General features: G+C 44.5%; 1 protein-coding gene across 1 annotated transcript; it reads left to right on the forward strand.

Annotated features, from left to right (window-relative positions):
- Nucleotides 1-872: 872 nt before the first annotated feature.
- On the forward strand, nt 873-1,310 carry LOC147433550 (uncharacterized). Its single transcript, XM_086489742.1, has 2 exons — nt 873-914; nt 981-1,310. The coding sequence occupies exons 1-2, from the start codon at nt 873-875 to the stop codon at nt 1,308-1,310; spliced, it is 372 nt and encodes a 123-aa protein (XP_086345868.1).
- The last annotated feature ends 13,584 nt before the right edge of the window (nt 1,311-14,894 follow it).

Consider the following 14,894-nt stretch of genomic DNA (forward strand, 5'->3'; position numbering starts at 1 on the left):
CTGCATTTATAAAAATGAGATAAAAATTGCAACTTGCAGATGGCTTGAGCAGGATGAAGTTCTAGGATAGTTCAACAAGAAGAGAAGGGTAGAATATTGACAAATCCTAGGGGCAGCAAGGACATACATCAAAAGGGGTTGTGGTGTCGGTGAGAGAACCGGCCGCTGCATCTATCTCATCGTCAGACAAAGCAAAGGATGCAGTGTCTGGTTCAGAGGGTCTCACCCCAAAGCACCCACTCGAGGTGGTGTCCAGCGAGGGCATATGCAACGAGGACGACCTTCCAACTCAGGGAGTGGATACCCCCGCAAGAAGGTCATTAGACCTTGTGACTAGAGAATCAGACACCGCATCTATACGAGAAACTACACCCGAGGAGTTAGGAGAAGATCCAAAAATGCTTCCAACGGCTACATCATAAGTAGTGGTCATACCAGACGACTCTCCTGAGCCATTGTCGATGGAAGAAAACATGGAGCGGGCTATTGGCAGACTAATGCTTGTTGCCACTAAGCTGCAGGAGAGCAGTTCTATGTTTGATCAGATAGCTCAAGTTTAGATGAATTTGAAGGACACCATGGCAAGTGCATCTTCAAGCATGAGAACATGATGCAACCAACATTGAAGTAATTAGTTAGGCAAGTACAAGGCAACAATTGGAAAATACCAAGCAAGAGCTGCAAAAAGGCAAAGAAACCATGCAGTGGTAGCAGAGCATGTTGAAAGACAAGATGGAGCTGGTATGAACAAAGGAGGTCAAATACAAACTAGAGGAAGAGAATAGAGCCTTGAGGCACACTAGAGTCGAAAATCTGCAGACGTTAAAGGACATGGCACTGAAAAGAAAGCCTCTGCTCATACTATCAAAAATATGGACCAGAGTATGACTCCGGCTCTCAAACAAATTGAAGAGGTGAAAGCAGAAAAAGAGAAAACGGCTCAAGAAGTGGAGGAAAGAATGCAAAGGATGGAATAGCAGCACGAGAAACTGAGGAAACAATGCTTCGATGACCTGAAGGCTATAAGCCTGAGAGATGGAGCTTTGGGGGTATGGAAGGATAATCATGCGAAGCTTCAGGATGCAATGCTTCAGACCATAGCCAAAGCAGGAGTGCTAGAGCAAGAAAATAATCTACTCAAAAGGGAACAAGATGTGCTGATCCTACCGCCAAATGATCAACAATTCTTGATAGCTGCTGCCATTGAAAAACTCAGAGCAGCATGGGGCACAACACTAGAACAAGTATGGGAGATGCAACAGATAGCAATGGCCACGAGGCGAACATCGATTGAAGGGGAAGAGAAGTAACCACAGTGCCCATGGGAGGAACTACAAACCCTCATGGAAGAAAACCGGACAGAAGTGCAGCTGAGCTAGAAAGGTTGAATGAAAGATCATAGGCCACGCAAGAATGCCTTAACATTACTTGGGTTGTAGTAATCAAGACTGAGGAACATTTCCATTAATTTAAATATTTTAATTATGAACAATGAATATGGGATATAGAGATACAAAAGGAGCATCATATTTCCTTGATACATCAGCGATTGACATTGTATAGAAATAGAAACCTGGCTTAGAAAAGTGAATATGGGATATAAAGCTACAAAAGGAGCATCATATTTCCTTGATACATCTCTCAGTGATTGACAATGTACAGAAATAGAAACCCGGCTCAAAAAAGTAGTGAAGATTACTCCACCCAAAACGACCTGGAAGAGGAATCTTGCATTAAAGTACAAGAAGATAGGTTGAATGAGGGCGCTGAGGAGATGGACCCGACAAACCCTGAAGACTTTATCGTCTCCCTCAGAGCCAGAGTGAATATCTTGCACGCCAACGAGACGATCATATAGCTATAGCATAAAGAAATTCAGCACTTGAGACACGAGCGGGAATAGGAACACCAGCTGGGGGAAGCCCACTCACTTTCGGTCATGCAAGGAAAACCCAAGAAGAACTGATAAAGGAAAACATGCAATTAAATGATGCAATGCAAAATCTGATGAAGCAAAGGTTGACTATTTCTCAGCATATACTGCAATTCCTCAAAACAATAGGGCTAGGTCGCGTGGCTTGCTTTCCTACAACCTGCCCGGTAAACCCCTTACCGGATCTTCTCTCTCTCTACATGTCAATTCAACTTGGAAACGTGCGCGGTTTTTGTCGTCTTCTACCCATGCAAAGCAGCCGCCCAATCATTCGAGCGGCAATCGTTGCCTCGCCAATTTTTTGAGATGTCGACCTGCGTTTTGCCACCATGATGTCGTGGACTTTTGCTGTGTAGTGACCGGCTGCCTCAACTGGAAAGCAAGAGGGCAATGTCCAGGGGACCTAGCCCATAGTCCATGTACTCAACAGTAAACTGGTATGTCTAAATAGGCCTCTACCTCATTACTACAAAGAGGAGGACGAGCTGACAAAGATGATTTGGGAAGATCCTCTTCCACCGGAGCACAAGTATGCTGGACTGCTGCATGCCAGGGGATCAGGTGATATGCACAGATTTCTGACCAAGGCAGTGTAGGCTCCCAGATGGTCAGTTAGAATGGAGACTTCAATACAAGAAGCACAAAGAGAATATGATCCAGACAGCAGGCTGATTATACCTCCCGCACAACTAACAAAAGATGTCATAGGCGAAGACTTAAGGGAACAACAAGATCACAAGCATATACCAGAGCTGAGTGATGCTAGAGGGTCCAAGTCTCGGTTGAGCGTGCCAAGAGTTCGGCCAGAGATGCGAATAGATGAAGAGACGGGTGGCCCCGCTGAAGTGAAACGCGGGTTGGTAACCTTATGATGGGTCTTGTCAAGAGATGTACGGACTTGGGGGCTTATATATAAGTAGCAGTAAAGCAACAATGAGTCATTGATGGATGATTATTGATTGTTGAGTCTTTTTTTTTTTTGAGTAAAGTGGAAGAGTAAATTACTAAAAAAAACGGAAAGGAAATACAAGGCCCTCAGGATGGGGGAGGGTAGCCCCAGCATGTCCAGATTACATGGTCATCTGATCATTTATGAAGTCAGACATCCTATGTCTTAAGCTAGAAATAAAAACAGGGACTTGTTTTCTCCATTGTGGCCATCTTAAGGATCTTTGCAGCTCTCTAACTGAAGAGTTATGATGTATTGAGAACTTATATTTGATTTCCTTGGTAGTGATTGTCATTAGAAGGTCGAGTAGGTGATTTGACATCCACCTATTTGTTTCCACGCGCCTGCGGGTCAAGCTCCGTCCTCGTCTGACATTCTTGTTTGTCGATTGAGTTCTCACTATCATAGCCACCGCTAGCGGCGTAACCGCCACAACATTGTGTTAAAAGGGGGATTAAAAGGCAATTTATTGCACCATACACACCAGCTCAGAATGGAGTTGCTGAATGCATGAATCGTACGCTTCAAGATAGAGTCACAGCCATGCTTTCTAGAGAAAATCTCACACAAGGCTTTTGGGCACAAGCCTTCTTGATAAAGTGAAATCACTGTGAAATTAAAAGGTGTATCTAGTGAGATGGAAATCCAGCAATTATTAGTGGCCCTTTTTACATTTTTGACTATTGAACTGTATTTGTGAGAAATTGCAATGGCAGCACCCCCCTTTCCATTAGGATGATTGGTAGTGTACCATTTGTAGTCAGCTCCAATTCTCTGCAAATTGTTAGTTAGATCATCACCAGAAACCTTTAGTTCCTGTAAGCAAATAATATCAGGTTTGAGATTAGAGTCTCTCAGCCATTGCTTCAACACATGGGACCTTGAAGGATCTGTAAACCCTTTACAATTCAGAGTAAGACCTTTTATATGGGGGCACTTCATTTCTTACTACTTTTAGGGGGTTTAATCAGTGACACAGAGGCTCTATTGGGATCTTTAGAGATCTCCTTCTTTCTTTTAGCTTTAGACATCTTGGGCAAAGGCAATCTTTCATCCTCAGCCTATGGCATCATGGTATCCCCTGAGCTCATGGCAGAGTTCTCCAATTGATTTTTTTCTGCTTCATCATGAATCTCCAGTTGCTCCTCAAATGTACGGTTGGAATTCAGTTGAGGATTAGGCAGCTGAGAGTTGGAAATACATTCTCCCTCAGAGTCAGAAGAAGAATTTGAAGATAGCCACCTGGCTCTATCCATGGGACTTGCATGTGCTGGACATACCTCTTCCTGGGTTTTTTTTTGTGATTGTTCTAAGTCATTGTTGCTAGACTGAGGCTGATTCTGCTGATGAGCACTCTGTTGGCTGGAGGAAGGATCCTGTGTGGCATGATCCTTTCCATTCTTATCACCCTGCTCTTCAACCTGCTTATTCTTGTTATACATATTTTCCTCCTGCTCCCATTCATCTAGGTCTTCAATATTAAAGGTGAAGGGATCACAAACATTTTCCAATAGAGGGCTGAAGTGGTTTCTGCCCTTATTGAAGATGGATTTAGGATTTTTGTTCCCTTTAGAGGAGTTCTTTTTGGAGACGGGCACAAAGCCATCCACATTATCTATTCAATCTTGCTTGCCCCCTTTTTCCCCCTTATCCACCTTGTCTTTAGAGCCCTTGTATTGACCATCTTTAGCATGGGGTTCCTTTGAAGTTAGATTAGGACAGTCCCTTATGAAGTGACCTGGCTTATGGCAATGGAAACAAGCATTAGGCAGATTTCTATAGAGGATTCTTTGAGTGTGCAATGTCTTCCCAGTTGAATCCTTAACCGGAATCTCATACTTGAGATCCTTGTCTATGTCCACTTCAACCAGGAGCTGAGGGTCCCACTTGGGGTTAAAGCCTCCTCTAGCTCTTTGCCCCAAGACTCTCCCTAGACATGAGCCTATACTCTTCAGCCAAGGATATAATTCAATAGGCATTTCAGGGAAATCTATCCAGACAAGCACCTTTGAGGGTTTGGGTCCTCTAGGGTTGAAGCCCTTATACCAAGTAAAAATTGTCATGGGTGTGTTCCTTATCAGCCATTGACGATGGCCAACAATCTGAAGAGCATCATTAGCATTTTTAAAGAAAAATAAGAAATAGTTATTAGGTAGGAATTGGACTTGCGACACCATAAGATTTTTTCTATTCCATTGCTGGTTCACCCATGATTTTAGGGTTTCCATGGAAGGTCTAGTGCCATGACAAAGGCCTATCACTACCCTCTTTTGGAGTTGGCTGTGCCACTCTTCAAGTTCCTCAACAGGAATAGCAACACCGTCCTTAGAGCAATAGGGGTCTTTATAGTCAAAGCCATCTACCTCAGGGAATTCAATAGGGGTCTTTATAGTCAAAGCCATCTACCTCAGGGAATTCAATTCCATCGGTTGCTTCCCCTAGGCCTTTGAAATGTTCAGTCGGGTCAACATTCTGGGGTTTTTTACCAATCTGTGCATTCCTACCTGTCCCTTGAAGAGGGGGGGCATTATCTTTTGGTCATTAAAAGATAAATTTGTACCTGGTTTTTGGAAAGCGGTGTAAGACCCTTCAGTCTGAGGAGGAAGGGCTTGATCAGTTCCTTGATATACAGGACCAGTTTGCGGTTGATGATGCAGAGGGACCCCTTGATGGTGGGACCTAAGATGTCCATGCCCCATAAAGCCCAAAGGGTTAGCCTGCTGAGGTTGTTGGGAAGGCATCATGGTGATGGCAGCATAAGACATCTGTCCAGCAGACTGTTGATTATTAGGGTTAGCCAACAAGTGCCACTGTTGAAAGTCCCTTGCATGAAAGGAGGCCTTTGTTGAACTGTGGGGTATTCCACTATCGACAGTTGTTAGGTAAGCATAGGTCTTTGTGGAAAGGGGTTGAGCGCCTCTGCTCCAGCTATGGCATGCCTGCCATTGAAAAGCGCTTCCTGTAGCTCCATGAGTTTCCACCCTCCCCTAGAGAGGAGGGGGGAAGAGGTAGAGAGGACTTGTTAGCAGATAAAGGGAATTTGCAAGTGAGAAAGGAGACTTGACGAGGAGGTATGATGGAAAAGACGCCAATTCTGATCATTCGCCTTCGAGACAGAACACGCAGGTTGATTATTGAGTCTTGTATCAAAAGATCTTGTGAAATGAAGGGAGAGGACACCCTTAGCACTAAAGGGCACGGGAGATTTATTGAAGCCCAAGTGGTGGGATCCACGGCAGCGAAGCCAGGACACGGCGATCGAGAGACGCGCAACGGTAGGATGCCGGAGTAAACTAGGACACGAAAAGGTAAACTTGGACAAACAGGGGGGCCTGTCTAAGTTTATTTATCATTATATGGTTTGCCCATATGTCAACTTCCCCGTCGCAAGCATAGCGGTTAGAGCATTGGGCTCTCATGGTGGTGGCGAGGGTTCGAGTCTCTGTGCCTGCGATCGACGCCCATTTTTTTCCGCCATCCATTCGTCTCGAGATTCCCCCTTTGGACCCCCACCGCGGATCCCATCTCTTTTCTCCCGTGCCCTTAGTGCTGAGGAGAGGACACTGGTTGTATCATTGAGTATGAGAGTTATTAAGTGTGTATTCTATGTGCTAAGCAAGAGCAATGGAGTGATTGTATAAAGTCTATGGTGTACATGCATGAGCTAAGTGATGTTGGTGTGACGAGGGTTACCGGGGTTGGGTATTTCACTTGAGAGAGTGTCCTCAATGGTGAAGTTTTCACCCAGACACCTAAGCATACCCAAGCACTTCATGCATATCTATCTCTATGTAACAATTTTACAAATTTCAAATCGAACTTCCTAAAACCAACTTCTACCAAAAAATTTATAGTGTGTTTTGTGAGGTCCAATTAGGTCTCCCCAATCTCAAAAAATAAAAATTCTCTCAAAACATATTAAGTTCATAATAAGTGAAGGGTGAGTATAGGAAATGAAAATATATATGAAAGTGGAAAGTCAACATACATATGAAGGTGGAAAGTCAAAAGACCTCTTGTGTCCATATAAAGAGGTGTTTCTCTTCTCTTTTATTTTCCCTTTAGCGTTTTCTTCTCTTCAAAGTGTCCTCTCTCTCTCTCTCTCTCTCTCTCTCTCTCTCTCTCTCTCGTGCAATGTTGCATCCTTCTTTTTTAGCTAACATTTTTACAAATCTACATGCTTCGCCATTGCCCGTGTCTACGTGCTATAGACTAGCACATCATATTTGTTGTTGTTGAGGAAATCTTTGAGTTAAGAATAACTTTTAATTTTTTTTGAAGCCATTAGGAATACCTTTTGATGAGATTTTGGAAATCTATTAAAAAGGCTCGCCCTCCTCTAAACAACGTACATTTTGGTTACAAGACTTCTTCTTATAATAATGTCCATCTCAAGTTCCCACTCTACACAATGCCTACTAGTAAAACGGTGCCGCCTTCGGCGGCGGCATGGCCCCTATTACCCTCCACCTTAAGTAATTACATTGGATTTTGGAAATCTATTAAAAAGGCTCGCCCTTCTCTAAACAACGTACATTTTGGTTACAAGGCTCCTTCTTATAATAATGTCCATTTCAAGTTCCCACTCTACACTATGCCTACTAGTAAAACGGTGCCGTCTTCGGCGGCGGCATGGCCCCTATTACCCTCCAAAGAAATGAGATACCAAGATCAAAGATGCCTTGGGCTATTTTTATTGGAGCTGCATAGACATAGGGAGAGCCTCTTGAGGAGACCAGATAGTAGGAGACACTCACAGAGGGAGATCACTGATTTCTTCAGACTACCCCTCTAATTTGTGGAAATTCCCAAAATACCCCTCAAATTTCAAAAATTCTCAAAATACCCTTGTATCTATTTTTGTTGGATTGTTCAAGATTTTCTAATCTTTTCCTTTTTGACAATTGAGATCCTTTTTTGAGTGCTTAGCATGTGATTTGTCACAAAATACCTCGCAAAAGAAGGCAATTTGCGGATTTTGGGAATTTATCACTAAATTTTGGGGGTATTTGAGCAAACTTTGATGCTCTGCACATGCCTTGACTTGACAGAGACGACACCTATCTTAAAAGCTCGACAGTCTCCTACTCGAGCTCTAAGCCTCTGACTGCTACTGCTCAACGGCCTCTCTCAAGTTTGCCTTTATTTTTTTGGTTAGGGAAAATCTATTTCTCTAGCCCTGCCCGTGCTCGACCGCTGTCTCTCTCCAGTGTTCAGGAAAAATGTGTCTCAACTTAATATGGTGTCGTTTTCAATTTCAAAAATGCCGGTTGAGGGCAAGGGGAAAGGAGGAATTCTGCCCCAAAATAGAGCCCCTCATGTCTTGTAAGATGTGCGTAAACTTTGGAGGTTGAAGCAAGAGGGAGAAATGGAGCATGCCCGTATTGATTTAGAGACAGCGATCGCCAAGAAGCTGTGGCTGAGTTCGCCCTGGGAACTTGAAGAGTTGGGGACTGTTGGAGTCTTGGCACAAAGTCATCGGCTCATTGAGATCCACCCAACCTCTTCCCTGTAGTGTGCACACACTGCTCTTAGTTGGAAGCTTCGAAGGCTCTATTTTCCAAATCTGAGACAAACGCCATGTCGTACTGATTTGATCTCTGATCGGAAGAGGAGACGGCCACTCGCAATGCTTTGTTTTGATCCCGGCAGCGGAACCTCCCCCTCTCTCAGGCTTAGCCTGTCTCTCTCTCTCTCAAGCGTCAGTGTCCTCTGTCATGGCTAGATCATAGAGGACTCTCTCTCTCTCTCTCTCTCTCTCTCTCTCTCTCTCTCTCTCTCTCTCTCTCTCTCTCTCTCTCTCTCTCTCTCTCTCTCTCTCTCTCTCTCTCTCTCTCTCTCTCAAGCGTCTTATGCCGGTTGAGGGCAAGGGGAAAAGGAGAAATTCCGCCCCAAAATAGAGAAAAATAGTGTAAAAACCCAAAAAATAAACCTTATGTTTTAAAATCTTTGTCTTGCTTTCTCTCTACAAAACTCTCTCTCTCCCCCACCAATGTCTGTGTCTCTCTTCTTCTCTGGAGTCTCTCTCTCTCTCTCTCTCTCTCTCTCTCTCTCTCTCTCTCACCAGTGTTAATCACCGTGCGTGCAAGTCAAAATCTATTTCTCTAGCCCTGCTCGTGCTGGACGGCTATCTCTCTCTAGTGTTTGGGAAAAATGTGTCTCAGCTTAATATCGTGTCGTTTTCAATTTCAAAAGTGCTGGTTGAGGGCAAGGGGAAAGGAGGAATATCGCCCCAAAATAGAGCCCCTCATGTCTTGTAGGATGTGCGTGAACTTTGAAGGTTGACGCAAGAGGGAGAAATGGAGCAGGCCCGTATTGATGTAGGGACAGCGATCGTCAAGCTGTGGCCGAGTCCGCCCTGGGGACTTGGAGAGTTGGAGACCGTGGAGTGCTAGCACAAAGTCACAGGCTCACTGAGATCCACCCAGCCTCTCCCCTGTAGAGTGCACACACTGCTCTCAATTGGAAGCTTCGAAGGCTCTATTTTGCAAATCTGAGACAAACGCCATGTCGTACTGATTTGATCTCTGATCGGAAGAGGAGATGGCCACTCACATGCTTTGCTTTGATCCCAGTAGCGGAAGCCCTCTCTCTCACAAGCTTACTCTCTCTCTCTCTCTCTCTCTCTCTCTCTCTCTCTCTCTCTCTCTCTCTCTCTCTCTCTCTCAAGCGCCTTATGCCAGTTGAGGGCAAGGGGAAAGGAGAAATTCCACCCCAAAATAGAGAAAAATAGTGTAAAAACCCAAAAAATATTTTTTAAAACCTTTGTCTCGCTTTCTCTCTACAACTTTCTCTCTCCCCCACCAATGTCTCTCTCTCTCTCTCTCTCTCTCTCTCTCTCTCTCTCTCTCTCTCTCTCTCTCTCTCTCTCGTGTGTGTGTGTGTGAATAAAAAGAGGAAAAAGGTATAACCTTTCTATCACCCAAGTGTGGTAGATTGGTTATGCCATTTCCCTCTTGAATAACAGGTCTTGAGTTCAAGTCTCGTCGGATAGATCTTTAAGGTCTCTTGGGATAGTTTCCTACGACGTTAAAATCCTCTTCTTCTTCTTCTTCTCCTCTCTCTCTCTCTCTCTCTCTCTCTCCAGTGTTAATCATCGTGAGTGGAAGTCCAAACTTTGAGGCTGCGGAGTGCACGTTGATTATTTTAAGAAATCTCCTCTTTCAACCTACCCTAAAGCATGAAGACGTTCATACAGTGTTCGGGAAAAATGTGTCTCAGGTTAATATCGTGTCGTTTTCAATTTCAAAAATGGCGGTTGAGGGCAAGGGGAAAAGGAGAAATTCCACCCCAAAATAGATAAAAATAGTGTTAAACCCCAAAAAATAAAGCTTATTTTTTTTAATATATGTCTCGCTTCCTCTCAGCACTCCCCCAAATGTGTGTATCTCTCGTCTTCTCCGGAATCTCTCTCTCTTCTTCTTCTACTTGAGTTCAACTCTCCTCATCGGCTAGATCTTTAAGGTCTACGATGTTAAAACTCTCTTCTTCTTCTCCTTCTCTCTCTCTCTCTCTCTCTCTCTCTCTCTGTCTTTGTGTGTGTGTGTGTGTGTGTGTGTGTATGTCTCAGTCACCAGTGTTAATCACTGCTTTGAGGCTTGCGCCAGTTCAAGTTTCTCTCTCTCTCTCTCTCTCTCTCTCTCTCTCTCTCTCCGCAAGGAAGTCTAGCCTGTTAATCACCGTGCGTGCAAGTCCGTAGAGAGTGCAAGTCCAGGCTACGCCAGTTCGAGTTTGAGGCTGTGGAAATTAAAGCTGCAGACTTTGAGGCTTGCGCCAGTTCGACTCTCTCTCTCTCTCTCTCTCCGCGAGGAAGTCCAGGGAGTCCTTTTCCTCGCTTAGGGCCTTGTGCGACGAAATCCAGGCAGTCTCTCTGTGTGTGTGTGTGTGTGTGTGTGTGTTTCCCTTAGAGTACACTGTCCGAAGGTGCCAGAATGAGGAGCTTTGGAAACGTGTCCAAGGGAGGGGCCGAAATCCCTTCTCCCATTATACTAGTATAGATCTCTTCTTCTTCTACTTGAATTCAACTCTCCTCATTGGCTAGATCTTTAAGGTCTACGACGTTAAAACTCTCTTCTTCTTCTCCTTCTCTGTGTGTGTTTGCGCGCACGCTTGTGTGTGTCAATCACCAATGTTAATCATCGCTTTGAGGCTTGCGCCAGTTCAAGTTTCTCTCTCTCTCTCTCTCTCTCTCTCTCTCCCCCCGTGAGGAAGTCCAGGCTGTTAATCACTGTGCGTGCAAGTCCGCAGAGTGCAAGTCCACGCTGCGCCAGTTCGATTTTGAGGCTGCGAAAATTAAAGCTACCGACTTTAAGGCTTGCGCCAGTTCGAGACTCTCTCTCTCTCTCTCTCTCTCTCTCTCTCTCCGCGAGGAAGTCCAGTCAGTCTTTTTCCTCTCTTAGGGCCTTGTGCAACGAAATCCAGTCACTCTGTGTGTGTGTGTGTGTGTGTGTGTGTGTGTGTGTGTGTGTCGGTCAGAGTACACTGCCTGAAGGAGCTGGAATGAGGAGCTTTGGACACATGTCCGAGGGAGGGGCCGGAATGTCTTCCTCCATTATACTAGTAAAGATGCATCACTAGTCCTTGAAAAACCACCTCTAAGTTATAATAGCCTCTTTGGAACAAAGTTATAATAGCCTCCTTGGGACAAAAACCATACAATGATGCAAAAGGAGAATTGGTCTAGCCCCCTCAACAAGATATGGAAAAAACAATGGTCGCATGAAAGGTGGGAGCAAGTAATGGAGAACATCTGGAAGCCAAAGGTTCTGCAGCACGTGAAGGTATTTTTACGGAAGGTAATTTGGGGTGCTCTACCGACGCGGGTGAAGATTCAGGAAAGAGAGATTGGGTCAGATCGGTGCTTGGGGTGCAGGTTGGCTAGTGAAGATCTGGCACACCTCTTCATGGATTGCCCAACTATCAAAGGCCTTACAGGAAAAATATGTAAATGGGTCCAAAGAACATGGAAAATTGGTTTTTACAAGACTAGTCTATTCCTTGGAGGGAAGAATTTAGGTGGTCCTGCCATCCTCATCAGCACTCAAATCGTCAGGTACTTCTTCTTGCATAATGTATGGAAGACAAGGAACCTCCGTGTGTTTGAAGGAGGTCTGGAGGTGGCAAGCTTCGCAGAAATTATACAAGAAAGCAAAGTGCTAATTTGGACGCTCGGGCGTAAGCAACACTCGGAGGATTGGTCTAGGACTACTTGTGCCTTGTTGTCAGCAGAGGGTATGCCTAGGATGGGGGAAAATCTTGGCTATCGGTATTTAAAAGATATCAGAAGAACATGATAATGAACCTTTTGTATCAAGGATAAGGGGGTAAGTTGGATGGGATCGCTGCCGATGTAATTATGGTCCCTAGATGATGTCATGGCTCAACACGAGCATGACAAGGCATTGTGTTGATTAATATAATTCACTCACTATTGTGAGTTTTGGGGGGAAAAAAAAAGATGCTTCTTCAGAACACGACGAATGACATTGGGGTGGCAAGCTTCGAGGTTATGTTTACACTCCCTTTATCACCATTAAAGCTTGTACAATTTTTTTTTACATCCAACACTGGACGATAGCATAAGTTTGCGGCTCCAGCAGTGGATGCGATAAATAGAATCATTCGGAGGGGTAGACTTATATGCGAGGCATATTCATATGATGATGCATCGGATGCAAGAGTTTGCACACCATACACAGAGTGAGTCCATGAAACTCATGTCAAAGATGCAGGATCTGGAGATGGAATGGATCAATGTCATAGTTCAAAAGTACATACTCGAGACAAATTTTGAGTTAAATCTTAAGGACCTTGAGGATCTAGTAGTAGAAGCATAGCTTTTACAGTGAGAGTGAGCTACAAAGAGAGAACCCTGAAGGACAACGACAAGAAAATTAGAGGATTAATGAAAAGCTACATGCAACCTATAATGAGAGTACTGAGCAAAGGAAGGAAATGATCGATCTCAACACCACTCTTAGGGAACTCATCAATGTTGGGGTAAAGGCATTGCGCCTCTCCCTGCGACTACGGTCTGTGGGGGCCGCCCATTGTATGTACCCACTTATCCCCTTATTCTCAACATATTGAGAATTCTCTTGTCTCTTGCCCAACTCAGCAAGTAACCCCCTTAGGGACAACCCTGGACCTACACTCAGCACTAGCCAGTAGCGAGTAGCCACACAAGCAGTATGAAGGGTAGAGCAGACACTTGCGCCGCAAGACGTTCTTTTTATTAGAAAAAAGGGGGAAAAGGTTCTTTTTTAAAATTCCTTCAAGAGGCTTTTCGCATGGTAGGCAAAGGCAAAGCTGCAAGTGCTAGCCCGAACACTTGGAAGCTGTCTGAAAGTGGAAGAAAGCAATAGAGAGGCTTTTCCCCGCGGATAACTTTCTCACGGATAACTTTCTTGCGGATGAGCCTCTTCACATTCGACGACATCGGCATCTTCTCGGTGATCTTTTCGACATTCCCACGGATGTGCGTTTCCCACGGATGACATTTCTCGGCATCAAGTATTCTTGTGACGAGCGATTCCTACGGATGATCTTCCCGACATCGGATCCCCACATTTCGACTTCCTAACAATTCCCACCATTTTTTGGCATTCATGCGAATGGGCAATTTCCCACGGATGACTACATTTGTGGCATCGCTTGGGTGAGGTGCCTCTTCCATAGAGGAGTGGCACCCAACATCATAAGCATCGACCTCGACATCAGTGTGTGGTTGGCGACCAGGAGAGGCCTGTGTATGTGTGCAAATCTGTGTTTTCTCTGCTCGATTGTATGTACTTGCGTTTTCTGTGTTTCTGCATTTTTTGAGTTTTTCCCATGGATGACTACATTTGTGGCATCGCTTGGGTGAGGTGCCTCTTCCATAGAGGAGTGGCACCCAACATCATAAGCATCGACATCGACATCAGTGTGTGGTTGGCGACCAGGAGAGGCCTGTGTATGTGTGCAAATCTGTGTTTTTTCTGCTCGATTGTATGTACTTGCGTTTTCTGTGTTTCTGCATTTTTTGAGTTTTTCTACAATTACTACGTTTTCTTCTCGTTTTTGCGTTTTTTGTGTTTTATGTGCTTTTCTGTTCCGCGTGCGTTTTCTGCATGTTCTAAAGAATTTTGCGTTTAATTTGCACTCGTTTTGACCGTGTTTAGACTAGGTTAAGTTTAAGTTCATTTTCGGTTTTTTTTTCTTCCATGCAAAACTAAAAAAATATATATATTTTTTGAATTTCGGACAGTGGGTCTTCATGCAAGGTCCACTGTGCGAAAAACAAATTGAATGCCCAAAACCCCCAATTTGTGCATGAGCATGAGCAGGCTTAGGCTTGGGCTTGGGCTTGGGCTTGGTCTTATGATATAGTGTAGGTATGGTTCTATATATATAGGCTAGTCCCTCAAGGAGGAACCCTTGGAGCCCTTGTATGTGTGATAAAGGGGTTTTGAGTCTCTCCCTCCAAATGTCACCCCAGAAATTGACCTTGGGAGCCTCTGACACCTCCGTTGGTCAAACGTTGTGTTGTAAAGTGCGGCAAGACCTTCTAACCGAGACACTCGTTTTGAGCTATCACATGCCTTAGTCTGATAAGCGAGCCTTAAAAAATTTAAAGAAAAACACAAAAGAAACAACACAAAATCGAGTAGAAAAACACCCAAAAAAAAAAGAAAGAAACACATCCGAGGGTGCATGAAAACACCTCTACGACACTGAACCCTTATGAATTTACGCTCTCGGTGAGTGCTAGAGCTCGACCAATTAGAGGGGGCTTCAGTTTACACAAATTCACATGACCCGCCTACGTTAGGTTCAGGACCTCCAGGCGGACCCAAGGTGGTGTACTTCAAGACATATGCCTAGTGGCAAGGGGTTCTTCATTTGATTATGATATGAGGATGGAATACCCTACCCCAAACATGTTCGAGGGATCCTTAGGTTCTCCCTCCTCACAAAAATAAGACAAGAGAGGTAAGAGATTGAAGAGGCGATGCCAACGCGAGACTAATATGG

The sequence above is a fragment of the Adiantum capillus-veneris genome, chromosome 19, assembly GCF_014529385.1.
Source record: "Adiantum capillus-veneris isolate H3 chromosome 19, ASM1452938v2, whole genome shotgun sequence".
In the NCBI taxonomy this organism is placed as follows: Eukaryota; Viridiplantae; Streptophyta; class Polypodiopsida; order Polypodiales; family Pteridaceae; genus Adiantum; species Adiantum capillus-veneris.

What these genes read in the sequence shown, in the direction of transcription:
- LOC147433550 (XM_086489742.1), top strand. Translation starts at nt 873, where the DNA reads ATGGACCAGAGTATGACTCCGGCTCTCAAACAAATTGAAGAG. An exon ending in CTCTCAAACAAATTGAAGAG is followed by an intron (nt 915 to 980) that starts GTGAAAGCAGAA and finishes ATGGAATAGCAG; the next exon opens with CACGAGAAACTGAGGAAACA.